The sequence below is a fragment of the Lolium perenne genome, chromosome 6 (genome assembly GCF_019359855.2).
Source record: "Lolium perenne isolate Kyuss_39 chromosome 6, Kyuss_2.0, whole genome shotgun sequence".
Lineage (NCBI taxonomy): Eukaryota > Viridiplantae > Streptophyta > Magnoliopsida > Poales > Poaceae > Lolium > Lolium perenne.
In genome coordinates this window covers 40,453,511-40,477,854 of record NC_067249.2, presented here as the reverse complement: position 1 = coordinate 40,477,854, position 24,344 = coordinate 40,453,511, and the positions used below count along the sequence as shown (strand labels likewise).

Sequence of the window (24,344 nt, the reverse complement as noted above, 5' to 3'; positions counted from 1 at the left end):
AGGAAAAGGTTGGCTGCATCTGGGTGACCACGGGTGGAACCGACAAAAGGGGTGGCCTAGGAGCTAGGGGAGGGACAGGAGAGGTGGTCAGGGTGGTAGAGAGGACAGAGCAGCACTTCCAGGACAAGCAGGTCGAGCCAAACACGAAGGGGAGAGGAAGATCTCTTCTATCTCCACATGCACGGGTTCACATGGGTTTGTCCAAGAGAAGGAGAGAGAGAGAGGTCGAGCTGGGCCAGAGAGGGTGCAGCATGATGGTGTGATTTCACCTGGACGTGTGTGTGTGCTAGTGTGGAGGAATGGTGAGAAAGATGGCAGGTTAAGGGAGATGGTGAGTGTGGCCGGCATGGCCTCCTCTTTTTTTTCAATTTCCTATGAAATTTAGATGAGCACACCTAAGCATGATCTAGGGAAGAGTTAGGTCAGAATATGATGATCCAAAGGTGTACTTGTTTGTAGAATTTTCAGATTTGCTAGCTGAGAAAAGATGGGAAGGTTTTGAAGAAGAGGAATTTGGGGAGGGGCATGATCTTCCAAGATCATTAGTACATTGGGAAAGATTAAGTGATCTAGGGTTTCTACAAGGTTTAAATGAATAAAACAAGGTTTGAGAAAGGGTGACATATAAGAAGGGGGTTTTAGGGTTTTGTGAAGAATAGAAATTTTGATCACACAATTAAATAGAGAGAAGGGTGAGATGCTCCAAGGGTTTGTGCCATGATTAGGCTAAGTAAAACTAGAAAGAAAAAGGGATCACATGAAGAAAAGGAGTTAGGGTTTTAGAGATTCACTCACCAATATAATTTCTACAAGTGACAAACACACACATCCAACAAGCAAATGCAAGATCAACTACATGCATGCAATTTTCAAAGATAGAAAAAGTTTTTGTTGGCCCAAAAATTTGTGTTTCAAAATCTTAAATCAAAGCACAAAAGTTGGGTTGTTACAAACCTTCCCCCCTTAAAATGAATCTCGTCCTCGAGATTCGGTGGCTAAGAACTGAAGATTTGTCCACTGGACTTTGCAGAATTTAATCTCTCTTCTTCGGGTGAGACGAACAGCTTCTTCCAGAATCCGAAGGGGTACTTCACGATAGGTTAAGTCGGTGTTGAGGTCGAGGGTGCGATAATCGATGTTCTTGAACGTCTCAGGTTTGTCGGGCACTTGGAGGCATCATCGAAGTAGAGAGATATGAAACACATCATGGAAATCCGCTAATTCAGCAGGCAGTTCCAGTTGGTAAGATACTTCACCTCGACGAGCGAGAACCTTGAAGGGCCCAATATATCTAGGGGCAAGCTTCCCTTTGACGTGAAATCTCTGCATTCCCTTGAGTGGAGTGACGCGAAGATAAGCATGATCTCCAACCTTGAAGGTCAATTCACGTCGCTTGGAATCAGCATAACTCTTCTGACGGGATTGAGCGGCCTTGAGGCGATCACGGATCAGTTGAACTTGTTCTTTAGCTTCGCGAAGATGGTCAGGTCCAAAAACTTGGCTATCTCCAGTCTCGGACCAGTTGAGAGGGGTTCGACAACGGCGACCATATAGGGCTTCAAAGGGGGCCATCTGCAGACTAGCTTGGTAGCTATTGTTGTAAGAGAATTCCGCGAAGGGTAGGCAATCTTCCCACTTTGCTCCATAGGCGAGGACGCAAGCACGAAGCATATCTTCAAGAATCTGGTTTACTCTTTCTGTTTGGCCACCGGTCTGCGGGTGATAAGTGGTGCTGAAGGTTAGCTTCGTTCCGAGGGCTTCATGCAGGCTCTTCCAGAATTTCGAGGTGAATTGGGTACCTCGATCTGACACTATCCTCTTGGGGACTCCGTGGAGACTCACAATACGGGATATATAAAGGTCAGCCAGCCGGGTTCCGGGGAAAGTGGTCTTGACTGGAATGAAATGGGCGACCTTGGTGAGTCAATCGACAATAACCCAGATGGAGTCGTGACCGCGCTGAGATTTAGGCAATCCTGTAATGAAATCCATTCCGACTTCTTCCCATTTCCATTCGGGGATCTTGAGGGGTTGGAGTAGTCCCGCTGGTCGTTGATGCTCAGCCTTCACTTTCTGGCACACGTCGCAACGAGCAATGAAAAACGCTATCTCGCGCTTCATACCGTGCCACCAAAACTGTTTCTTCAGGTCTTGATACATTTTGGTTCCTCCGGGGTGGATTGAGTAGGGGGTGTCGTGAGCTTCCTTCATGATGAGTTGCTTCAAGTCTTCGATATTAGGTACACAGAGGCGTCCCTTGTACCACAAAACTCCTTCAGCATCAAACGCAAAACCGGGGACTTCTTCCCTATCCATCCTACGCTTGATTCCCTCGATACTCTCATGACCCACTTGAGCTTCTTTGATTTGATTGAACAAGGTAGGCTTCAACTCGAGATTTGCCAGAAAACCATGGCTAACGAGCTCGAGGCCGAACTCTTCAAGTTCTTCATATAGCTTGGGTTGAGCAATTTTGATCAGGGCGTTCAATGAACATGGCTCTCGACTAAGGGCATCAGCTACAACATTGGCCTTACCGGGATGATAATGAATACCGAGATCGTAGTCCTTGATGAGCTCCATCCATCTACTCTGCCTCATATTTAGCTCCCGCTGAGTGAAGATGTACTTCAGACTCTTGTGGTCGGTGTAGATTTCGAAGCGATTTCCCACTAGATAGTGGCGCCAAGTCTTCAGGGCGTGAACTACAGCAGCAAGCTCTAAGTCATGCGTAGGGTAGTTCATCTCGTGCGGTCGAAGTTGCCTCGACAGATAGGCTATCACCTTTCCTTCTTGCATCAGCACACTTCCCAAACCAAGTTTTGATGCATCGTAGTATACATCAAAATCCTTGGTGATATCAGGCATGGTCAAGACGGGGGCTGTGACTAATCTCTTCTTGAGTTCCTGAAAACTAGCCTCACATTTATCGGTCCACTCGAACTTCTTATCCTTCTTTAACAGCTACGTTAAGGGTCTCGCAATGCTGGAGAATCCCTCAACGAACTTGCGGTAATAACCCGCCAATCCTAGAAAGGCGCGGACTTCGGTCTGATTGGTAGGGGCTTTCTTCTCCATGATGGACTGAATTTTGGACGGGTCGACTGACACTCCTCCGGCAGAAATGACATGACCAAGGAATCCTACTTCTTTCAGCCAGAATTCACATTTACTAAACTTGGCGTAAAGCTGATGTTCGCGGAGAGTTCCCAAAACAATCCGCAGATGTTCAGCATGCTCTTCTTCATTCTTGGAGTAGATCAAAATATCGTCGATGAAAACCACGACGAACTTGTCGAGGTACTTCATGAACACCTTGTTCATGAGATTCATGAAATAGGCAGGGGCATTGGTCAGTCCGAAGGACATCACGGTATATTCAAAAAGTCCATACCGTGTGGTGAAGGCAGTTTTGGGAATGTCTGACTCTCGAACCTTGAGTTGATGATAACCCGTTCGGAGATCAATCTTGGAGAAAACTCGGGCGCCATTCATCTGGTCGAATAAATGTTCAATCTTCGGGAGGGGATATTTGTTTTTGATGGTGACATCATTCAGTTTTCGGTAATCCACGCACAGGCGGATAGTACCGTCCCGCTTATCCACAAAGATAACGGGAGATCCCCAGGGTGATGCGCTCGGGCGAATCAATCCTTTCTTCAACATATCATCCAACAGCTTCTTCAACTCAACTAATTCCTGGGGGTTCATCCGGTAAGGGCGCTGGGCGATGGGGGCAGTTCCGGGAACTAGCTCGATGATAAACTCGATATCCCGATCAGGGGGCATACCTGGTAGCTCATCGGGAAATACATCAGGGTACTCACAAACTATGGGTACTTCATGCAGGGCTGGGCTAGCGACACTCTTCTTGCATAAGGCCTTAGATGAGGGCATGGTCGCCACGTGCTCAACTACTTCCCCATCCTCAGCAGTCATGGTTATAGCTCGGCGAGCACAGTCTATATGCCCCTTGTACTTCACCATCCAATCCATCCCTAAAATAACTTCCAACCCTTGCTCACCCAACACTATCAGATTTGCGTGGAAACGTTTTCCCTGAATATCTATGGGAACCTCTTTGCAGGAACTCTGGGTTCTGCTAGTGGATCCAGGGATTTGTACGAGCATAGGTCGTTTCAAGGGGGTGGGGGTTAAACCTCCCTTTTTCACAAATGGCTTGGTAACGAAAGAATGCGAGGCTCCAGAGTCGAACAAAACAGTCGAGGGGACTGAGTTGACAGGGAACGTACCCAGAACAATATCCGGAGCTTCCTGAGCTTCTTCTGCGTTGACATGGTTGAGGTGCCCCCTAGCTGGTCCAGCAGACTTCTTCTGGCTCGGGTTCCTTCCGGCGGCAGTACGGGCTTGACCCTGATTTGGCTTGGGCGCATTGGGGCGCTGAGCAGTGTTCATCTTGTTGGGACACTCCTTGGAGAAATGACGCGGCTGTCCGCAAGTGTAGCATCCGTTGGTGACGGGGCGGACAATGTTGTTCGGACGGTTGTAGTTGGGATTGTAGTTGTTTCCTCCAGAACGCTGAGGGTTGAAGTTGCGGTTGGGGTTGTTGGGGCGAGGTGCAGGGGGTGGTGTCCTCTGCTGCTGGGGCGCCGGCCTTGGTGGAGGAAAGCTGCGGGGTCGCTGATTGCTGGAGCTGCCTTGCTGCATCATCGCCTTGCGCTTGCGGTTCTCAAACGCACTCTTGCGCTTGCTCTCCACCATGATAGAGGCATCAACAAGGGACTCAAGGTCAGGGTACGGAATAGCGACCAAAATACTCTGCATCTCATCATGCAGACCATTCAGGAAACGGTCCTTCTTTTTTTCTTCAGTGTCGATGTCTTCTGGAGCATACCTGGACAGAGTGGTGAAATTGTCCATATATTCCACCACAGTCATGCTTCCTTGCTTCAGATTCATGAATTTGTCCTTCATGAGCTTAATCAGTCCTGATGGAATGTGGGTCTTGCGGAACTTGGTCTTGAATTCTTCCCAGTTGATGACGTGTCCCTCAGCTTGAATAGCCTTGACATTTTCCCACCAAGCGCGGGCAGGTCCAGAAAGATAATGAGTGGCGAACAAAACCTTCTCATTGTCGCCGACTCCGGCAACTTCCAGGTTGTTCTCAATAGTGCCAAGCCAGTCATCAGCGTCGAGGGGTTCAGTGCACTTGGAGAAGACAGGTGGATTGGTGCTCTGGAAATCCTTCAGCTTGGAGCGGGGGTCTGCATTACCATCCCCGCCATTATTGTTGTTGGCGTTTCCGGTAGCAATTTGAGCAAGGTGCTGAAGGGTAGCAAGGTTAGCTTGGCGCTCTGCACGGGCTGCCTCACGGTCTTCCATCATAAGGCGCAGAAGTTGGGCCATGGTTGGGTCCGGAGGTGGAGGGGGGTTTTGGTCGGACCCGCTGGCGTTTCCACTACGGGTTTCAACCATCCTGGAGAGATGTGGATCAGATATTAATGGAGAAACAAGGAGATGGGCAGCCACTTAAAAGGGGAGGGCTTGTTAAAAATGCAACTTTGAAAACAGAAACTCGCAAATGTAAAGTAGGCAACGATAGCATAACATAGCAGGGTGCCGAAGGCACAACATAGTCATACAACATCACAACATAAGTCTCATACAACACAACCAAAATGGATGGTTTTAACAGAACCATCATCATAGGTCTACTCGCATCGCACGGGGACCTATATCATCGTCCTACGATAAGGTGGTGCGAGTCTGGGGGTAGTACTCTAGAAGTCGTCAAGGTCCACGACAGGACCCCCAGGTGCTGGTGGGGCGTCCTCCTCAACAAAGGCTGGCTCCTCGGGGTCCTCCTCAGACATCAGTGGCTCGGGCTCCTCATCCTCGTCGTTGATGAAGGCCTCATCCTCAGCATCAGGCTCCATATCGAAGTCCTCCTCCTCGTAGTCGTCGTCGTCGCTGAGTGATACGTCTCCGACGTATCGATAATTTCTTATGTTCCATGCCACATTATTGATGTTATCTACATGTTTTATGCACACTTTATGTCATATTCGTGCATTTTCTGGAACTAACCTATTAACAAGATGCCGAAGTGCCAGTTCCTGTTTTCTGCTGTTTTTGGTTTCAGAAATCCTAGTAACGAAATATTCTCGGAATCGGACGAAATCAACGCCCAGGTTCCTATTTTCACCGGAAGCATCCAGAACACCCGGGAAGGACCAGAGGGGGGGCACTGGGCCCCCAGATGATAGGGTGGCGCGGCCCACCCCCTGGCCGCGCCGCCCTATGGTTTCATCGCCCCTTCGACCCTCCTGCGCCGCCTCTTCACCTATATAAAGCCCCTGGATCGAAAACCCTGATACGTTCGACAAAACCCACAGAAACCTTCCAGAGCCGCCACCATCGCGAGGCCAAGATCTGGGGGACAGGAGTCTCTGTTCCGGCACGCTGCCGGAGCGGGGAAGTGCCCCCGGAAGGCTCCTCCATCGACACCGCTGCCATCTCCACCGCCATCTTCATCACCGCTGCTGCTCCCATGAGGAGGGAGTAGTTCTCCATCGAGGCTCGGGGCTGTACCGGTAGCTATGTGGTTCATCTCTCCCATGTACCTCAATACAATAATCTCATGAGCTGCTTTTCATGATTGAGATTCATATGAGTTTGTATCACAATTTATCTATGTGCTACTCTAGCAATGTTATTAAAGTAGTTTTATTCCTCCTGCACGTGTGTAAAGGTGACAGTGTGTGCACCGTGTTAGTACTTGGTTTATGCTATGATCATGATCTCTTGTAGATTGCGAAGTTAACTATTGCTATGATAATATTGATGTGATCTATTCCTCCTACATATGCATGAAGGTGACAGTGTGCATGCTATGTTAGTACTTGGTTTAGTAGCGTTGATCTATCTTACACTATAAGGTTACTAAAACATGAACATTACTGTGGAGCTTGTTAACTCCGGCATTGAGGGTTCGTGTAATCCTACGCAATGTGTTCATCATCCAACGAAAGTGTAGAGTATGCATTTATCTATTCTGTTATGTGATCAATGTTGAGAGTGTCCACTAGTGAAAGTCTAATCCCTAGGCCTTGTTCCTAAATACTGCTGCGTTACTACTGCTTGTTTACTGTTTTACTGTGTTACTACTGCTGCAATACTACCACCATCAACTACACGCCAGCAAGCTATTTTCTGGCACCGTTGCTACTGCTCATATTTATTTATACCACCTGTATTTCACTATCTCTTCGCCGAACCAGTGCACCTATTTGGTGTGTTGGGGACACAAGAGACTTCTTGCTTTGTGGTTGCAGGGTTGCATGAGAGGGATATCTTTGACCTCTTCCTCCCTGAGTTCGATAAACCTTGGGTGATCCACTTAAGGGAAAACTTGCTGCTGTTCTACAAACCTCTGCTCTTGGAGGCCCAACACTGTCTACAGGAAAGGAGGGGGAACGTAGACATCAAGCTATTTTCTGGCGCCGTTGCCGGGGACCAGAAAGCTACACAACAGGGATTTCCTCCCTCGTCAACCCCGCACCAGTCCTGGACAGCATCAAGTATTTTCTGGCGCCGTTGCCGGGGAGGAAAGGTAAAAGGTACTCACACTCCGGATCTCGGCTACTAAGCTATTTCCCGGCGCCGTAAGTACTCGAAGCTATTTCCTTTAGATCCTGCAATTGCAACTTTTTGTTTCTTGTTTACACTAGTAAGGCATAATGGAAAACATCTGTGAGCTTTTTATTCTATTTCCTGAGTCAAGACATGAATGGTTTAATGCGAAAATTAAAAAACCCATGGAATCTTATTTGCATGCTAGTAGCAATGATATTAGTATGAACGCTTTGAACGCCATTGTTGCTAATGATATGGAAAATTCTAAGCTTGGGGAAGCTGGCTTTGATGAGCATGATCTTTTTAGTCCCCCAAGCATTGAGGAGAAAATTTACTTTGATGATACTTTGCCTCCTATTTATGATGATTATAATGATAATAGTCTTTTGCTACCACCTGTTATGGAGGATAAATTTGATTATGATTACAATATGCCTCCTATATTTGATGATGAGAATAATAATGATAGCTACTTTGTCGAATTTGCTCCCACTACAGCTAATAAAATTAATTATGCCTATGTGGAGAGTAATAATTTTATGCATGAGACTCATGATAAGAATGCTTTATGTGATAGTTATATTGTTGAGTTTGCTCATGTTGCTACTAAAAGTTATTATGAGAGAGGAAAATATGGTTGTAGAAATTTTCATGTTACTAAAACACCTCTCTATGTGCTGAAATTTTTGAAGCTACACTTGTTCTATCTTCCTATGCTTGTTACTTTGCTCTTCATGAACTTGTTTATTTACAAGATTCCTTTTCATAGGAAGCATGTTAGACTTAAATGTGTTTTGAATTTGCCTCTTGATGCTCTCTTTTGCTTCAAATATTATTTCTTGCGAGTGCATCATTAAAACTGCTGAGCCCATCTTAATGGCTATAAAGAAAAGAACTTCTTGGGAGATAACCCATGTGTTATTTTGCTACAGTACCTTGTTTTTATTTTGTGTCTTGGAAGTTGTTTAATACTGTAGCAACCTCTCCTTATCTTAGTTTAGTGTTTTGTTGTGCCAAGTAAAGCCGTTGATAGAAAAGTAAGTACTAGATTTGGATTACTGCACAGTTCCAGATTTCTTTGCTGTCACGAATCTGTGTCCACCTCCCTGTAGGTAGCTCAGAAAATTAAGCCAATTTACATGCATGATCCTCAGATATGTACGCAACTTTCATTCAATTTGAGCATTTTCATTTGAGCAAGTCTGGTGCCATTTTAAAATTTGTCAATACGAACTGTTCTGTTTTGACAGATTCTGCCTTTTATTTCGCATTGCCTCTTTTGCTATGTTGGATGAATTTCTTTGATCCATTAATGTCCAGTAGCTTTATGCAATGTCCAGAAGTGTTAAGAATGATTGTGTCACCTCTGAACATGTGAATTTTTATTGTGCACTAACCCTCTAATGAGTTGTTTCGAGTTTGGTGTGGAGGAAGTTTTCAAGGATCAAGAGAGGAGTATGATGCAACATGATCAAGGAGAGTGAAAGCTCTAAGCTTGGGGATGCCCCGGTGGTTCACCCCTGCATATATCAAGAAGACTCAAGCGTCTAAGCTTGGGGATGCCCAAGGCATCCCCTTCTTCATCGACAACATTATCAGGTTCCTCCCCTGAAACTATATTTTTATTCCATCACATCTTATGTACCTTACTTGGAGCGTCGGTATGTTTCTTGTTTTTGTTTTTGTTTGAATAAATACTTGTGTGGGAGAGAGACACGCTCCGCTGGTTCGTATGAACACATGTGTTCTTAGCTCATAATATTCATGGCGAAGTTTCTTCTTCGTTAAATTGTTATATGGTTGGAATTGGAAAATGATACATGTAGTAATTGCTATAAATGTCTTGGGTAATGTGATACTTGGCAATTGTTGTGCTCATGTTTAAGCTCGTGCATCATATGCTTTGCACCCATTAATGAAGAAATACATAGAGCATGCTAAAATTTGGTTTGCATATTTGGTTTCTCTAAGGTCTAGATAATTTCTAGTATTGAGTTTGAACAACAAGGAAGACGGTGTAGAGTCTTATAATGTTTTCAATATGTCTTTTATGTGAGTTTTGCTGCACCGGTTCATCCTTGTGTTTGCTTCAAACAACCTTGCTAGCCTAAACCTTGTATCGAGAGGGAATACTTCTCATGCATCCAAATCCTTGAGCCAAACAACACTATGCCATTTGTGTCCACCGTACCTACCTACTACATGGTATTTCCTGCCATTCCAAAGTAAATTGCTTGAGTGCTACCTTTAAACAATTCAAAATTTATCACCTCTGATTTGTGTCAATGTTTTATAGCTCATGAGGAAGCATGTGGTGTTTATCTTTCAATCTTGTTGGGCAACTTTCACCAATGGACTAGTGGCTTCATCCGCTTATCCAATAATTTTGCAAAAAGAGCTGGCAATGGGATTCCCAGTCCCAAATTAATTAACAAAAATAGACACTCCTCCATGGTATGTGATTGTTGGATGGCACCCGAAGGATTCGGTTAGCCATGGCTTGTGTAAGCAAAGGTTGGGAGGAGTGTCATCATAATAAAACTAAAATAAAAGGCACTCCTTCATGGTATGAGATTGTTGGCAGGCACCCGAGGATTCGGTTAGCCATGGTTTGTGAAAGAAAGGTTGGAAGGAGTGCCATCCAAAAATAAAATAAAATGGGAGCCGCTCTTTGAAGGTTTGTCTGGCAAGGGGGTTAGAGTGCCCACTACCATTCGTTGACAACAACAAACACCTCTCAAAATTTTACTTTTATGCTCTCTATATGTTTTCAAAATCAAAGCTCTAGCACAAATATAGCAATCGATGCTTTCCTCTTTGAAGGACCATTCTTTTACTTTTATTGTTGAGTCAGTTCACCTATTTCTCTCCATCTCAAGAAGCAAACACTTGTGTGAACTGTGCATTGATTCCTACATACTTGCATATTGCACTTATTATATTACTCTATGTTGACAATATCCATGAGATATACATGTTACAAGTTGAAAGCAACCGCTGAAACTTAATCTTCCATTGTGTTGCTTCAATGCCTTTACTTTGAATTATTGCTTTATGAGTTAACTCTTATGCAAGACTTATTGATGCTTGTCTTGAAGTACTATTCATGAAAAGTCTTTGCTTTATGATTCAGTTGTTTACTCATGTCATTACCATTGTCTTGGATTGCTGCATTCACTACATATGCTTTACAAATAGTATGATCAAGGTTATGATGGCATGTCACTCCAGAAATTATCTGTGTTATCGTTTTACCTGCTCGGGACGAGCAGAACTAAGCTTGGGGATGCTGATACGTCTCCGACGTATCGATAATTTCTTATGTTCCATGCCACATTATTGATGTTATCTACATGTTTTATGCACACTTTATGTCATATTCGTGCATTTTCTGGAACTAACCTATTAACAAGATGCCGAAGTGCCAGTTCCTGTTTTCTGCTGTTTTTGGTTTCAGAAATCCTAGTAACGAAATATTCTCGGAATCGGACGAAATCAACGCCCAGGTTCCTATTTTCACCGGAAGCATCCAGAACACCCGGGAAGGACCAGAGGGGGGCACTGGGCCCCCAGATGATAGGGTGGCGCGGCCCACCCCCTGGCCGCGCCGCCCTATGGTTTCGTCGCCCCTTCGACCCTCCTGCGCCGCCTCTTCGCCTATATAAAGCCCCTGGATCGAAAACCCTGATACGTTCGACAAAACCCACAGAAACCTTCCAGAGCCGCCGCCATCGCGAGGCCAAGATCTGGGGGACAGGAGTCTCTGTTCCGGCACGCTGCCGGAGCGGGGAAGTGCCCCCGGAAGGCTCCTCCATCGACACCGCTGCCATCTCCACCGCCATCTTCATCACCGCTGCTGCTCCCATGAGGAGGGAGTAGTTCTCCATCGAGGCTCGGGGCTGTACCGGTAGCTATGTGGTTCATCTCTCCCATGTACCTCAATACAATAATCTCATGAGCTGCTTTACATGATTGAGATTCATATGAGTTTGTATCACAATTTATCTATGTGCTACTCTAGCAATGTTATTAAAGTAGTTTTATTCCTCATGCACGTGTGTAAAGGTGACAGTGTGTGCACCGTGTTAGTACTTGGTTTATGCTATGATCATGATCTCTTGTAGATTGCGAAGTTAACTATTGCTATGATAATATTGATGTGATCTATTCCTCCTACATATGCATGAAGGTGACAGTGTGCATGCTATGTTAGTACTTGGTTTAGTAGCGTTGATCTATCTTACACTATAAGGTTACTAAAACATGAACATTACTGTGGAGCTTGTTAACTCCGGCATTGAGGGTTCGTGTAATCCTACGCAATGTGTTCATCATCCAACGAAAGTGTAGAGTATGCATTTATCTATTCTGTTATGTGATCAATGTTGAGAGTGTCCACTAGTGAAAGTCTAATCCCTAGGCCTTGTTCCTAAATACTGCTACGTTACTACTGCTTGTTTACTGTTTTACTGTGTTACTACTGCTGCAATACTACCACCATCAACTACACGCCAAAGAAGCTATTTTTACGCACCGTTACTCTTGCTCATATTTATTTATACCACCTGTATTTCACTATCTCTTCGCCGAACTAGTGCACCTATTTGGTGTGTTGGGGACACAAGAGACTTCTTGCTTTGTGGTTGCAGGGTTGCATGAGAGGGATATCTTTGACCTCTTCCTCCCTGAGTTCGATAAACCTTGGGTGATCCACTTAAGGGAAAACTTGCTGCTGTTCTACAAACCTCTGCTCTTGGAGGCCCAACACTGTCTACAGGAAAGGAGGGGGAACGTAGACATCAAGCTATTTTCTGGCGCCGTTGCCGGGGACCAGAAAGCTACACAACAGGGATTTCCTCCCTCGTCAACCCCGCGCCAGTCCTGGACAGCATCACTGAGAAGGGCCTCGTTCTCCTTGCGGAGATCCTCACCGTCGTCCTCAAGCTCCTCGATAGTGGCCTCCATCTGAGCAGTCAGAGCCTCCAGCGAAGCCATCTTCGCCTTCAGGCGCGAAGCCTTCCGGCGTGCAGCAAGTCTCTTCTTGCGCTCACTGGCCAAGTCGGCCTGTGCAGCAGCAAGCTGGGCGCGAAGTGTCACGATCTCGTCCTCCTGCAGATCGCACCTCTCTCGGGCGCGGTCCTGCTGAGTCTGAGTGTGGTGCAGCAGGTACTCCAAGTGGTGCAGCTGGTGAGCGGTGTCGGGGTGCGGGGCGCCGGCCACGGGCTGACCCGCGCCGTCGCACAGACCAAGGTACTGGTAACCAGTGTCGGCGACAGCCTCAGGGTGAAGGAGAGCAAGGCGGGCAAGTGCCTCCTGGAAGACTCGGATCATCCCGTCGAGCCACGTGCGCTCCATCACGTCGATGGTGAACTCCTCAGAAACAGGGGCAACCTCGCGCCCCCTGACGACGCAGGTGACCAGCCAGGCCATCTCCGAGTCCTCCGGCCTCTCGATACGGACGCCCTTCACCTCGGGCGCCGGACGCCCACACCGAAAAGCCAGGTCGGCCAGGGCCCGCTCGAAGAAGTAGAGGGGCGGCCTCACCCCGACCTGGTGAAAGTGCGAGTACTCGATCGGCATCTACACAAATTTTAAGGTAGAATTAGTTAGTGACCACAGTGTGCAAAATTTTAAGCATAGTAAAACTTTAATGCAAGTAAAGTCTTTAAAAATAGAAGGAGATAAGGGACTTAAGCATTTTCAGCATTTAGTCAACCTCTTTGTTTTAAGAAAATAGTTTTTCCTCTGATCTAACGCCCATGCTAACTAAGGTCTCCTACAGTCAGGATGGCTCTGATACCAGCTCTGTGGGGCCCCGGACTTACTAGTCCAGAACTCCTGTTATGCATACAATTTCACGATCCCAAGATCATTCCATCGTGAATACATAACCGAACTGATACCAGATTACATCATCCATTACAGTACCGAAATAACATTAATACGGAAGTCTTACATCATAGGCCATCAAGGCCAAAGTTCAACAAACAGCAGCGGAATGTATTTGACTTCAAACAGCAGTGGAACCCACGTCAGGCCTTTACCCTACAGGCGACTGACTGGGAGAGCGACCTAGTTCGCGTCTTCGGCATCGTACTCCTCTTCTTCGTAGTACTCCTCTTGAAAGTTTGGCCAAGTAAATAGCCAGGACAACAATGCCAATGAGTACGTTTGAATGTACTCGCAAACCACCTTAGAGAGAAGTAAAGGATATGCAATATGGCAGTAGCAAGGAACAGGCACTAAACTAGGGCGACAAGGAGCGAGAGGTGGTTCCTCTCGAGAGTTTGACATTTCTATGTTTTTGTTAAAAAAACTTTTTTGTAAACAATTTTACTTTGCCGACTAATAGGTAAGGAAGACCCATTTTCTTTTTCCGGCCATCGGAATGACCAAAACAGTTTCACCTTTCCACCGTACCTCTCAGGTACTTCTCCACCAGTCCCACTGGTATTTTTCCGTACCTCCCAGGTACATTTCCAAAAACTTTTTGGAAAACATATTTGTAAAACAAAACTTCCCTTTAATGCCACGTACCGCCATTCCCATGTCCATGACCGCGGACACGGCTATTCGAATAGATTTACACTCTGCAGAGGTTGTACACTTTCCCCACAAGATCCGAATACTCATCGTGTGGGCATCATCCCTGCATAATAACATATGCCACGACAAGTACCCGATCGTAGTTTTTCGCCTGCTCGCCTTAGCCTAAGACATGCCGCCTAGAGTTGTACCTCCCAACACCAGAGTCCGAGGGGTCGTTTACCCACGAGTAGCAAATTCCCCGACCAACTCGACCCTCCGGAATGCCACGACCAAATGCGGGGCATTATTCAATGGGAGCTCATAGGTTGTACCCCGCGTACCTGAAAAGGCAAATGGGTTGCGTCCCTTCTCATGGGAAGAACCCCGGTCGAAGCATCCATGGTCGGACTGCCACTACATTTGCAGGACCCAAACTAAGGCGAGACAAACTACTACACTACGCCCCGTCCCACTAAAGGGTAATGTGGTTGTACTGGCTAGGTCCGGTTTCGTACTATGGTCACCAAGGTTTTTCGAAAACAACTTTTCATCTCCATTTGCATCCAGCAATATCTTTCATAGACCTTCTTGTGTTTCACAAAAACCACACTTGGGCAGGGCAACCCCATCCCAAGGTTTTCCAGAAAAACCTTTTTGCTTGAAAACAATTTTTCACAATATTTTTCAAGGGCTCCCAACCTATAGTCCAATTCTTCTTCGAAAAATGGCGACAAGGATGACAAGGTGATAAGCACCATATCACTAATAGAGGTGGGGATCAGTAGGTACCAAAGAGGTCTGCACCCTAAGGGTGGATCAATAAAAACTCCGGGTGGCGCTAACCACCGACAAAATAAATAGAAGACATGCATTTTTATAAAACCTGTAATAATGCAAGAATAAGATATATAGGATCAGAGATGCATCAAGAGGTGGCTTGCCTTGATCAGCAAAGTGCCCCTGGTCTTCTTCTTCAATCCCTCCGAAGTCTCCTCCTCCTTCGTTCCCGGCGATGTTCGAATCTAGCGTCGCAAAAAGAAAACAACAAGCCATACCAAATCAACAAACCACACCAGAATAATTCACACAAAAATTTGGGAAAAATACAGTATGTAGAGGGTTACTAATGCAAGCTACTGAAAGTGGTTTCATCCATTTACGATTTTTAAAACAAAAGATATGATTTTTGCAATTCCAGAATTGATTTAGGAACCATTTAAATGGTCTAAATCTTTCTGTAAGTCATAAAAATGCATGCAGCATACCTACTGAAAGCTAATAACATGTAGAACACACATGCACAAGAATCACTTTCAAATAAACATTTAATTAATTTAGACAATTTAAATGGGATAGAAACCAGAGCATACAAACAGCAAGTCACACCAGTATCAGAGCATCATCAACCAACACCAAACATACCCCTGGATAGCTGAGACTAAATGTGAACTAACCCCACTGGTTTGACATTTTTCTGATTTGTAAAAGATTTTATAAAAATCAAATACTGAAAAGATATAGTGTTTTAGTAATTAAATTCTTGAAATTAAAATATAACTCTTAAAAATATTTCCTTTGGCAAAAAATTACCCTATAGATATATCTACCAGTAGCACTTGGGTTTGTCTCAAAATCTATTTTAGTTTTCAAACTAAAAATAACTTTCTGGCTCTATGGACAGATCTTGTTTGCTAAAACAATTTAAATCCAGGAAGCTTCTGCATGTGGGACTAGTGCCAAAATGAAGCTATTTACATACACTTCACAACCAAATTGACCTCATGCAGAAAGGTTGCATAAATATCACACACCAAATAAATTACACAATCAGATACTTTTTAGGTTTTCAATTAACAGTTCATTTTTACAGCACAAATTCACATGCATGCAATTGTATGTGGTTAAGAAAACATCTGTGAGCATGTAGGAACTTGAATCAACTCATTTGGTCAATCGATGGATTTTTGGTGATTTAATTCCTGAGCAGGGATTTACTGGCTGATTAAATAGAGAGAAAATGAAAAAGGGAAACGGGCCGGGTTTGTGACGGCACGGCCCAGATCGACAGAGATCTGCCGCGGGGCGGCCCAGCTTCATCCGCGGGCACGCGGGAAGCTGCGGTTTAAACCGCTGGGATGTGGCCGTCCGCGTCAGCGCGCGGGACCCGCGAAGAATGGCATGCAGCCGTTGGATCTGATCCAACGGTGCATGCACCGTCTTCCTCGACCGGATAGGGACGGCGACGGGAGGAAAAAGGCGCAGGAAACCCTAGCGGTTTCTGGAGCCTCGCATGCTCACCTCAGGACGCAGAAACCAATGAGGACAGGCGCGTTGGACACGGCGGCGGAAGCTCTCTCGAATGACGGCGGCAGCGACAAAAACAGCAGGGCTCGGGGCGGTCGACGTTGACGGCTCCGAGTCCGCCGTTCACGACGGCGTCCTCTACAGGAGTCCCTGGAAAGAGGTGAGAGGCGCATTAGTACGAGGAGGGGAAGGAGCTTCCAGTGAGCTAAGGTAGGGGAGAAACGGTGGCGTCCTGCGATGTCAACCTTCACCGGGGTTTCGCGGACGGCGAGCTCGAGCGTGGGCTACAGAGAGGAGTGGAGCTCCTCTCCGCGGGGGAGATGGTGTTGTGGAGTGGTGCGTGTCTGCTGGCGAACGGAAAGGAGAGGAGGTGGTTGGGGCATTTTAAAGGCGCGACGCCGGTGCACGGTGCACCGGGTCCGTGGCGACGGTGAAGGGAGTGCGGCGGCCTCTTATTGGGCGACCTGCGCGGCGAGGTCTGTCGCCGAGGGATAATGCCACGCCGTGGATGCACGCGCGCGTCGCCTGCAGCGGGACAGCACGGCGACGACGTGATCTGTCACGCGTTCGACCGAAGGACGGGACTGGCCGTCAAGGTTGGCGTGCTCGGGGGAGGAAGAAGTTGGCGAGGCTCTTGTCTACGAGGCGCGAGAGCACGCTGCTGTGCTCGCCTCGTCGTCAAAGTCCACCGGAGTGCGAGTGTGGAGCGGCCAGCGTGGCCGTGCCAATGCCGGCGTGCCCGTCGCCCATTGGGGGTGACCACGGCGGGTCAGAGGGAGAGAGTGGAAGAGGGAAGGCAGGGCGTTGTCTAGGGGGTTTAGAGGGTTGCAGAGAGCTCTGATGACATGCTGGTTTCGTGGCACACGCAGCAGGATGAACGGAGGAAAAGGTTGGCCGCATCTGGGTGACCACGGGTGGAACCGACAAAAGGGGTGGCCTAGGAGCTAGGGGAGGGACAGGAGAGGTGGTCAGGGTGGTAGAGAGGACAGAGCAGCACTTCCAGGACAAGCAGGTCGAGCCAAACACGAAGGGGAGAGGAAGATCTCTTCTATCTCCACATGCACGGGTTCACATGGGTTTGTCCAAGAGAAGGAGAGAGAGAGAGGTCGAGCTGGGCCAGAGAGGGTGCAGCATGATGGTGTGATTTCACCTGGACGTGTGTGTGTGCTAGTGTGGAGGAATGGTGAGAAAGATGGCAGGTTAAGGGAGATGGTGAGTGTGGCCGGCATGGCCTCCTCTTTTTTTTTCAATTTCCTATGAAATTTAGATGAGCACACCTAAGCATGATCTAGGGAAGAGTTAGGTCAGAATATGATGATCCAAAGGTGTACTTGTTTGTAGAATTTTCAGATTTGCTAGCTGAGAAAAGATGGGAAGGTTTTGAAGAAGAGGAATTTGGGGAGGGGCATGATCTTCCAAGATCATTAGTACATTGGGAAAGATTAAGTGATCTAGGGTTTCTACAAGGTTTAAATGAATAAAACAAGGTTTGAGAAAGGGTGACATACAAGAAGGGGGTTTTAGGGTTTTGTGAAGAATAGAAATTTTGATCACACAATTAAATAGAGAGAAGGGTGAGATGCTCCAAGGGTTTGTGCCATGATTAGGCTAAGTAAAACTAGAAAGAAAAAGGGATCACATGAAGAAAAGGAGTTAGGGTTTTAGAGATTCACTCACCAATATAATTTCTACAAGTGACAAACACACACATCCAACAAGCAAATGCAAGATCAACTACATGCATGCAATTTTCAAAGATAGAAAAGTTTTTGTTGGCCCAAAAATTTGTGTTTCAAAATTTTAATCAAAGCACAAAAGTTGGGTTGTTACATCTCATTTACAAGACATTATTTTTTCCATGAAGCCAAGTTAACTCATCAATCAATTGGTATATTTTGGTTATATTCAAACTTTTACTTGAAACTAGTTGGTCATGCCATTCTACTACTCGCCTAAAACTTTTACTGGGGGGGGGGGTGGGGGGTGATGCTACCCTGAATTTGTGGGACCCAAAAAAAACTCGGAAATACGAGCTAGCGATGCATCAAAAAGAAACACATTCATCCCCCTCCCCCAGTGATTTGACCTAGATTTGAAATCAAGGCACACGTGATTCAAAAAAGGCAATCTAAAAACATGGAGTATTCATCATTTTGTAGTACATATATCTAGGGAAAATACCAAACATGCCATACCAGTGTTTTAGAGAAGAACCCTCAAGTAGATTGGCACCATGTTGGAGTCCGTCCAGCTAAATTTCCTCCCACATGCATGTGAGCTTGGTACCACTACACAAGAACCATGCCAAACTTTTGAATCATGGCCCAATTTTATGTATATATTTGCAACTTTTCATCATGCACGCATGAATACTTTGCAAAATATGTGCATTTTGGGTTGTCGCCCTTAAATGTGTTTTTGCTTGTCTGCCACCAATCAAGTTTTCATTCGTGGGGAAACATGCATGACAGGATGACCATTTCCAAGGTTTCATGAATTATCTCAATGTGCATCCATATATATACAATTTCTTGGGCTAAATCCGATAAAATGCAAATTTGACACAGTGTGTAGATGAAGTACAGATCAAACAAATAATTTAAAAAATACATGGGTGTGTGGCCTGAATGTGTGGATCGAGCCAAGTACATTTTATATAATAATGGCCAAACACATGCACCGCACCCTCCTACTAGAACAAATTAAAACAAGCAGGGTGAGAGCATCGTGAGATTGCTCGACCTAGCTAAATTTTAAAACAAGCCGAATTAATAAGTTATTGTGGGGATTGATAGAAAAGATCGAAACAAAGCATGCATAGTCATATCATTTGTGGTTTACATAATACCTCTATGAACAGTACCAAATAAACATGGCATATATACACTTCTATGTTTAGACAAGAACCCTGCATATTTTTTTGCTCCATGTGTTTGAGGCCTCGCTTCCCCAGAAGTGTGTGTGAGAGCATTTTGCATGCTACGAGAAAACAATGCCAAACATTTGAATCGCATGACTCATTTTTTGGTAGTGATATATAGGTTTATGGTTTATATATATACAAGGTTTAGTGTTAGGGTCTAGGGGTTTAATATAATTAGGGTTTAGGGTTTATAGAGATTCACATCATCTGTTTCATTTCACATTTGTGATGTACAATACTACATACCTAAGTAAAATCGATCCTTCTTAGTCACTCCAAAATGGAGCTCGTGGCCGGGAGGTTTTTGGAATTTCCATGTTTGAAACCCAATACCACTTCTCTTCATGCTTGACTTCATAATTAAGACAGAGTTTAGCGTTAGGGGTAGATACATGATTTTTCTGGTTTGAATATGTCTAGATCGAGCTTTGTACGTTTATTATCAACTTTTGAATGCTTACTGTATAACATAAGAAGACAATGTGCTTTAGTTTTTCATTTTTCATTTTTTTGAATTTTAATGCCCATATGAATTTTGGTCAAATCCTAGGTTAATTTGACCAAGAGTTAACCAAGTTTAAAAACATGAATATGAAAAAGTAAGCTTGTATCCTTCTTAATCACTCCAAAATGAAGCTCTTGTGAGGTTTTTAAAATTTCTATGTTTGAAACCAAAAACCACTTCTCTTCATGCATGCTTGACTTCATAAGATAGAGTTTAGGGTTAATTAGGGGTAGATGCATGATTTTTCTGGTTCGAATATGTCTAGATCTTGTTTATCAACTTGAATGCTTACTATAGGACATAAGATCGAAGACTATGTGCTTTGATTTTTATGCCCATTTGAATCTTGGTCAAATCCTAGGTTTGACCAAGAGTTAAACAAGTTTAAAACATGAATATGAAAAGGTAAGCCCGTATCCTTCTTAATCACTTCAAAATGAAGCTCTTGGTATTTTTAAAATTTCTATGTTTGAACCCAAAAACCACTTCTCTTCATGCTTGACTTCATAAGAGAGAGTTTAGGGTTAGGGGTAGATACATGATTTTCCTTGTTTGAATATGTCTAGATCGTGTTTATCAACTTGAATGCTTACTCTGTGACATAAGAAGACTATGTGATTTGGTTTTTTATTTTTTTATTCATTTTTTTGTTCCAAACATGTAAATTTCAAAAACCCTCCCAAGAGCTACATTTTGGGGTGACTAAGAAGGATAGATGGGGAGTGATGTTTTGGCACATGGGAGCATATGCTCCCTTTATTTTGAAATACATGTTAGACACATTTTAAAATGTCAAAAAAATTGAAACAAAAATTTCGCACGTACATCTTCATGTGCTACGCGCTCACAAAGTCGTTTCATGAAAAATCGACATGTCATGTGGCGTGTGTAAAAAAGACAAAATTCAGTGCTGAAACAAAGACTTGTCACAAGATAAATTTTCTCTTTTTCGCTTAGACTACGAAAAATATCATTTTTTCGTGAAACTTGACGAATACACATATATTATGGAGATGTACATGTAAATTTTTTTGTCAAATTTTTTTAACACTTGGAAATATATTTTTATGGTAGAGGGATCATACGCACCCGGGAGCCGAATTGAGTTTCTGGGATAGATGCTTATTTTTTCATATTCATGATTTAAACTTGTTTAAACCATGGTCAAACCTAGGATTTGACCAAGATTCAAATGGGCATCAAAATTGAAAAAAATCAGCAAAAAGAAAAACCAAAGCAAATAGTTTTCTTATGTTATATAGTAAGCATTAAAGTTGATAAACAAGGTCTAGACATATTCAAACCAGACAAATCATGTATCTATACCCCCTAACCCCTAAACTCCGTCTTATGAAGTCAAGCATGAAGAGAAGTGGTTTTGGGTTTCAAACATGGAAATTTCAAAAACCTCCCAAAAGCCCCTTTTCAAATATTTCAAACTTATTCAAATTTGGTTCAAATTTGAAAGACATACAAGTTATAGCACACATATTGCATACGTTTTCACACAAACTGCACTAGATGCTAACCCTATAATTTGAGGCCATTTGGATGAGGTCGAAAAAATTCTTGGATTAGAATCGTGTTGTTCGAACCCCGTAGTTGGATTTTTTTTGAACCCTTGATCTGTAGAACTGGGCAAAACCCGAGTTTAACCTATTTAATTATAGATTCGTATATCGATTTTTCTACTACCTTTTTATTATTACTATGCAGCACATGGGTGTTTGCCCGTCGAGTGAAACTCGGAGGAAGAGGGATCACTCGGAAGGAGAGAAGAAGGGAGAGCATTATGGTGTCTCCCCTTTTTCGGGTGATGATGTTGACTTTTGTGCAGGGTTTGTCAGTGAGCAGGAGGTGCGAGCGAGCGAGCGGGCGATTCGAGCGAGGCCGAGAATGAGGGAGATTTGTTTTTTTTGTGAGAGGGACAACCGAAGGATCCAGAAGGACCCACAGACTTCCAATACGCATCCTGATGCGTCTTCTCTTGACAAAGAAGATGGCTGGGAGTTTGCGTACCTATTGCACGTGACTTTTGCTCACTGAAGTGTGGGACCTCAAGCGTGGGCACCACACGTAAGTGACAGACCTGTTGGTGTAAAAACTCGATTGATTATTATAGTGCATTAGAACAAAGTTTCCTATGGATTCAAGGGTAGGAAATCCAAGTTAACTCATTTACGTGTTAAACTTGTCTAAATCTTGGTGAAACCTAGGATTTGACCAAGATTCAAATGGGCAGAAAAATAAAAACACAGAAAAATGAAAAACCAAATCACATAGTCTTCTTATGTCGTATAGTAAGCATTAAAGTTGATAAACAAGGTCTAGACATATCAAACCATACAAATCATGTATCTACCCCCTAACCCCTAAACTCCGTCTTATGAAGTCAAGCATGAAGATAAGTGGCTTTGGGTTTCAAACATGGAAATTTCAAAATCCTCCCAAAAGCCCCTTTTCAAATATTTCAAACTTATTCAAATTTGGTTCAAATTTGAAAGACATACAAGTTATAGCACACATAGTGCATACATTTTCACACAAACTGCACTACATGCTAACCCTATAGCTTGAGGCCATTTGGATGAGGTCGAAAAAATTCTTGGATTAGAATCGTGTTGTTCGAACCCCGTAGTTGGATTTTTTTGAACCCTTGATCTGTAGAACTGGGCAAAACCCGAGTTTAGAGTGACTAAGAAGGATACATGCTTCCCTTTTCATTTTCATGTTTTAAACTTGTTTAAATTATCTTGATCAAACCTAGGATTAGACAAGATTCAAATGGGCATCAAAATTGAAAAAAAATCAGCAAAAAGAAAAACCAGAGCAAATAGTTTTCTTATGTCATATAGTAAGCATTAAAGTTGATAAACAAGGTCTAGACATATTCAAAACAGACAAATCATGTAGCTATACCCCCTAACCCCTAAACTCTGTCTTATGAAGTCAAGCATGTGAAGAGAAGTGGTTTTGGGTTTCAAACATGGAAATTTCAAAAACCTCCCAAAAGCTTCATTTTAGAGTGACTAAGAAGGATCCATGCTCCCCTTTTCATTTTCATGTTTTAAACTTGTTTAAATTATCTTGGTCGTCAAACCTAGGATTTGACAAGATTCACACTACAAGAAAAGTTGCCATGGCCGACGAAGTTGAAGTCGCGCCGTGGTTGCTGGTGTACCATGGCCGACGATTTTGGGTCCCTCCGTGGTGCATGTCAAAACTTTTTTTTTCTCGTTTTTGAGGCCACCTAGCCCGACGAAAGCGGCCAAAACGTCGCGTATGGTGGCCCGGGACGTGGTGCATCTCGAAATCTCGGGTTCGCCGGCCGAGTCAACGCAAATCCGTACCGCCGAGGGATGTAGGGCCCAGATGGCAGCCTCTCTGGCATTTTTTTTTCTCGATCGCGCCATCTCGTTCAACGTTCTCCGATCGAGCCGTTTACGATGCAGGATCATGGGTCCCGCATGTCATCCTCTATGAACCAAAATTCTTTCTATTCTTGGATTTTTTTTGACCCCGATTTCTCGGCTACTTCCTTTTTCTTTTGATCCCTTGCCGCCTTGGAAACGTTGAGACCGCTTGCTAAATGGGACCCGCATGTCATCCTCTATGTGCAATCAACTTTCTTTTCTTGGAGTTTTTTTGGCACCTCATATTTGGTCACTTGCCTTTTTTTCGATCCCCGCCGCCTCTCAAACGGTGTTACCGCTGCTGCTAAATGGGACCCGCTTGTCATCCTCTATGTACTATAAAAGTTTATTTTCTTTGATTTTTTTGGCACCTCATATTTGGTCACTTGCCTTTTTCTTTCGATCCCCTGCCGCCTCTCAAACGGTGATACCGCTGCTGCTAAATGGGACCCGCATGTCATCCTCTATGTACTATAAAACTTTCTTTTCTTGGATTTTTTTGGCACCTCATATTTGGTCACTTGCCTTTTTCTTTCGATCCCCTGCCGCCTCTCAAACGGTGATACCGCTGCTGCTAAATGGGACCCGCATGTCATCCTCTATGGGCTATAAAACTTTCTTTTCTTGAATTATTTTTGGCTCCTGATATTTGGTCACTTGCCTTTTTCTTTCGATCCCCTGCCGCCTCTCAAACAGTGAGACCGCTGCAGCTAAATGGGACCCGCATGTCATCCTCTATGAGCAATCAACTTTCTTTTCTTGGAGTTTTTTTTGGCACCTCATATTTGGGCACTTGCCTTTTTCTTTCGATCTCATGCCACGTTTGAAACGTTGAGGAACCTGCAGGCTCATGGGACCCGCATGTCATCCTCTATGTACTATAAAAGTTCATTTTCTTGGTTTTTTTCACCTTCTGATTTTTGGCAATTTCTTTTTTCTTTTGAACCCCTGCCGCCTCTCAAACGGTGATACCACTGCTGCTAAATGGGACCCGCATGTCATCCTCTATGTACTATAAAACTTTCTTTTCTTGAATTATTTTTGGCTCCTCATATTTGGTCACTTTCCTTTTTCT

General features: G+C 44.4%; 1 protein-coding gene across 1 annotated transcript in view; it reads right to left on the bottom strand.

Annotated features, from left to right (window-relative positions):
- Positions 1-1,217: 1,217 nt before the first annotated feature.
- The window catches only part of LOC139832364 (uncharacterized), a 123,759-nt gene continuing 100,632 nt past the window's right edge, over positions 1,218-24,344 (bottom strand). The window contains exons 2-6 of the mRNA XM_071822099.1: positions 12,473-13,176; positions 3,436-5,437; positions 3,046-3,315; positions 2,264-2,964; positions 1,218-1,371 (exon numbers count right to left, since the gene is read on the bottom strand). Coding sequence (XP_071678200.1) covers positions 1,218-1,371; positions 2,264-2,964; positions 3,046-3,315; positions 3,436-5,437; positions 12,473-13,176 — 3,831 coding nt within the window. The remainder of the gene's footprint in view (positions 1,372-2,263; positions 2,965-3,045; positions 3,316-3,435; positions 5,438-12,472; positions 13,177-24,344) is intronic.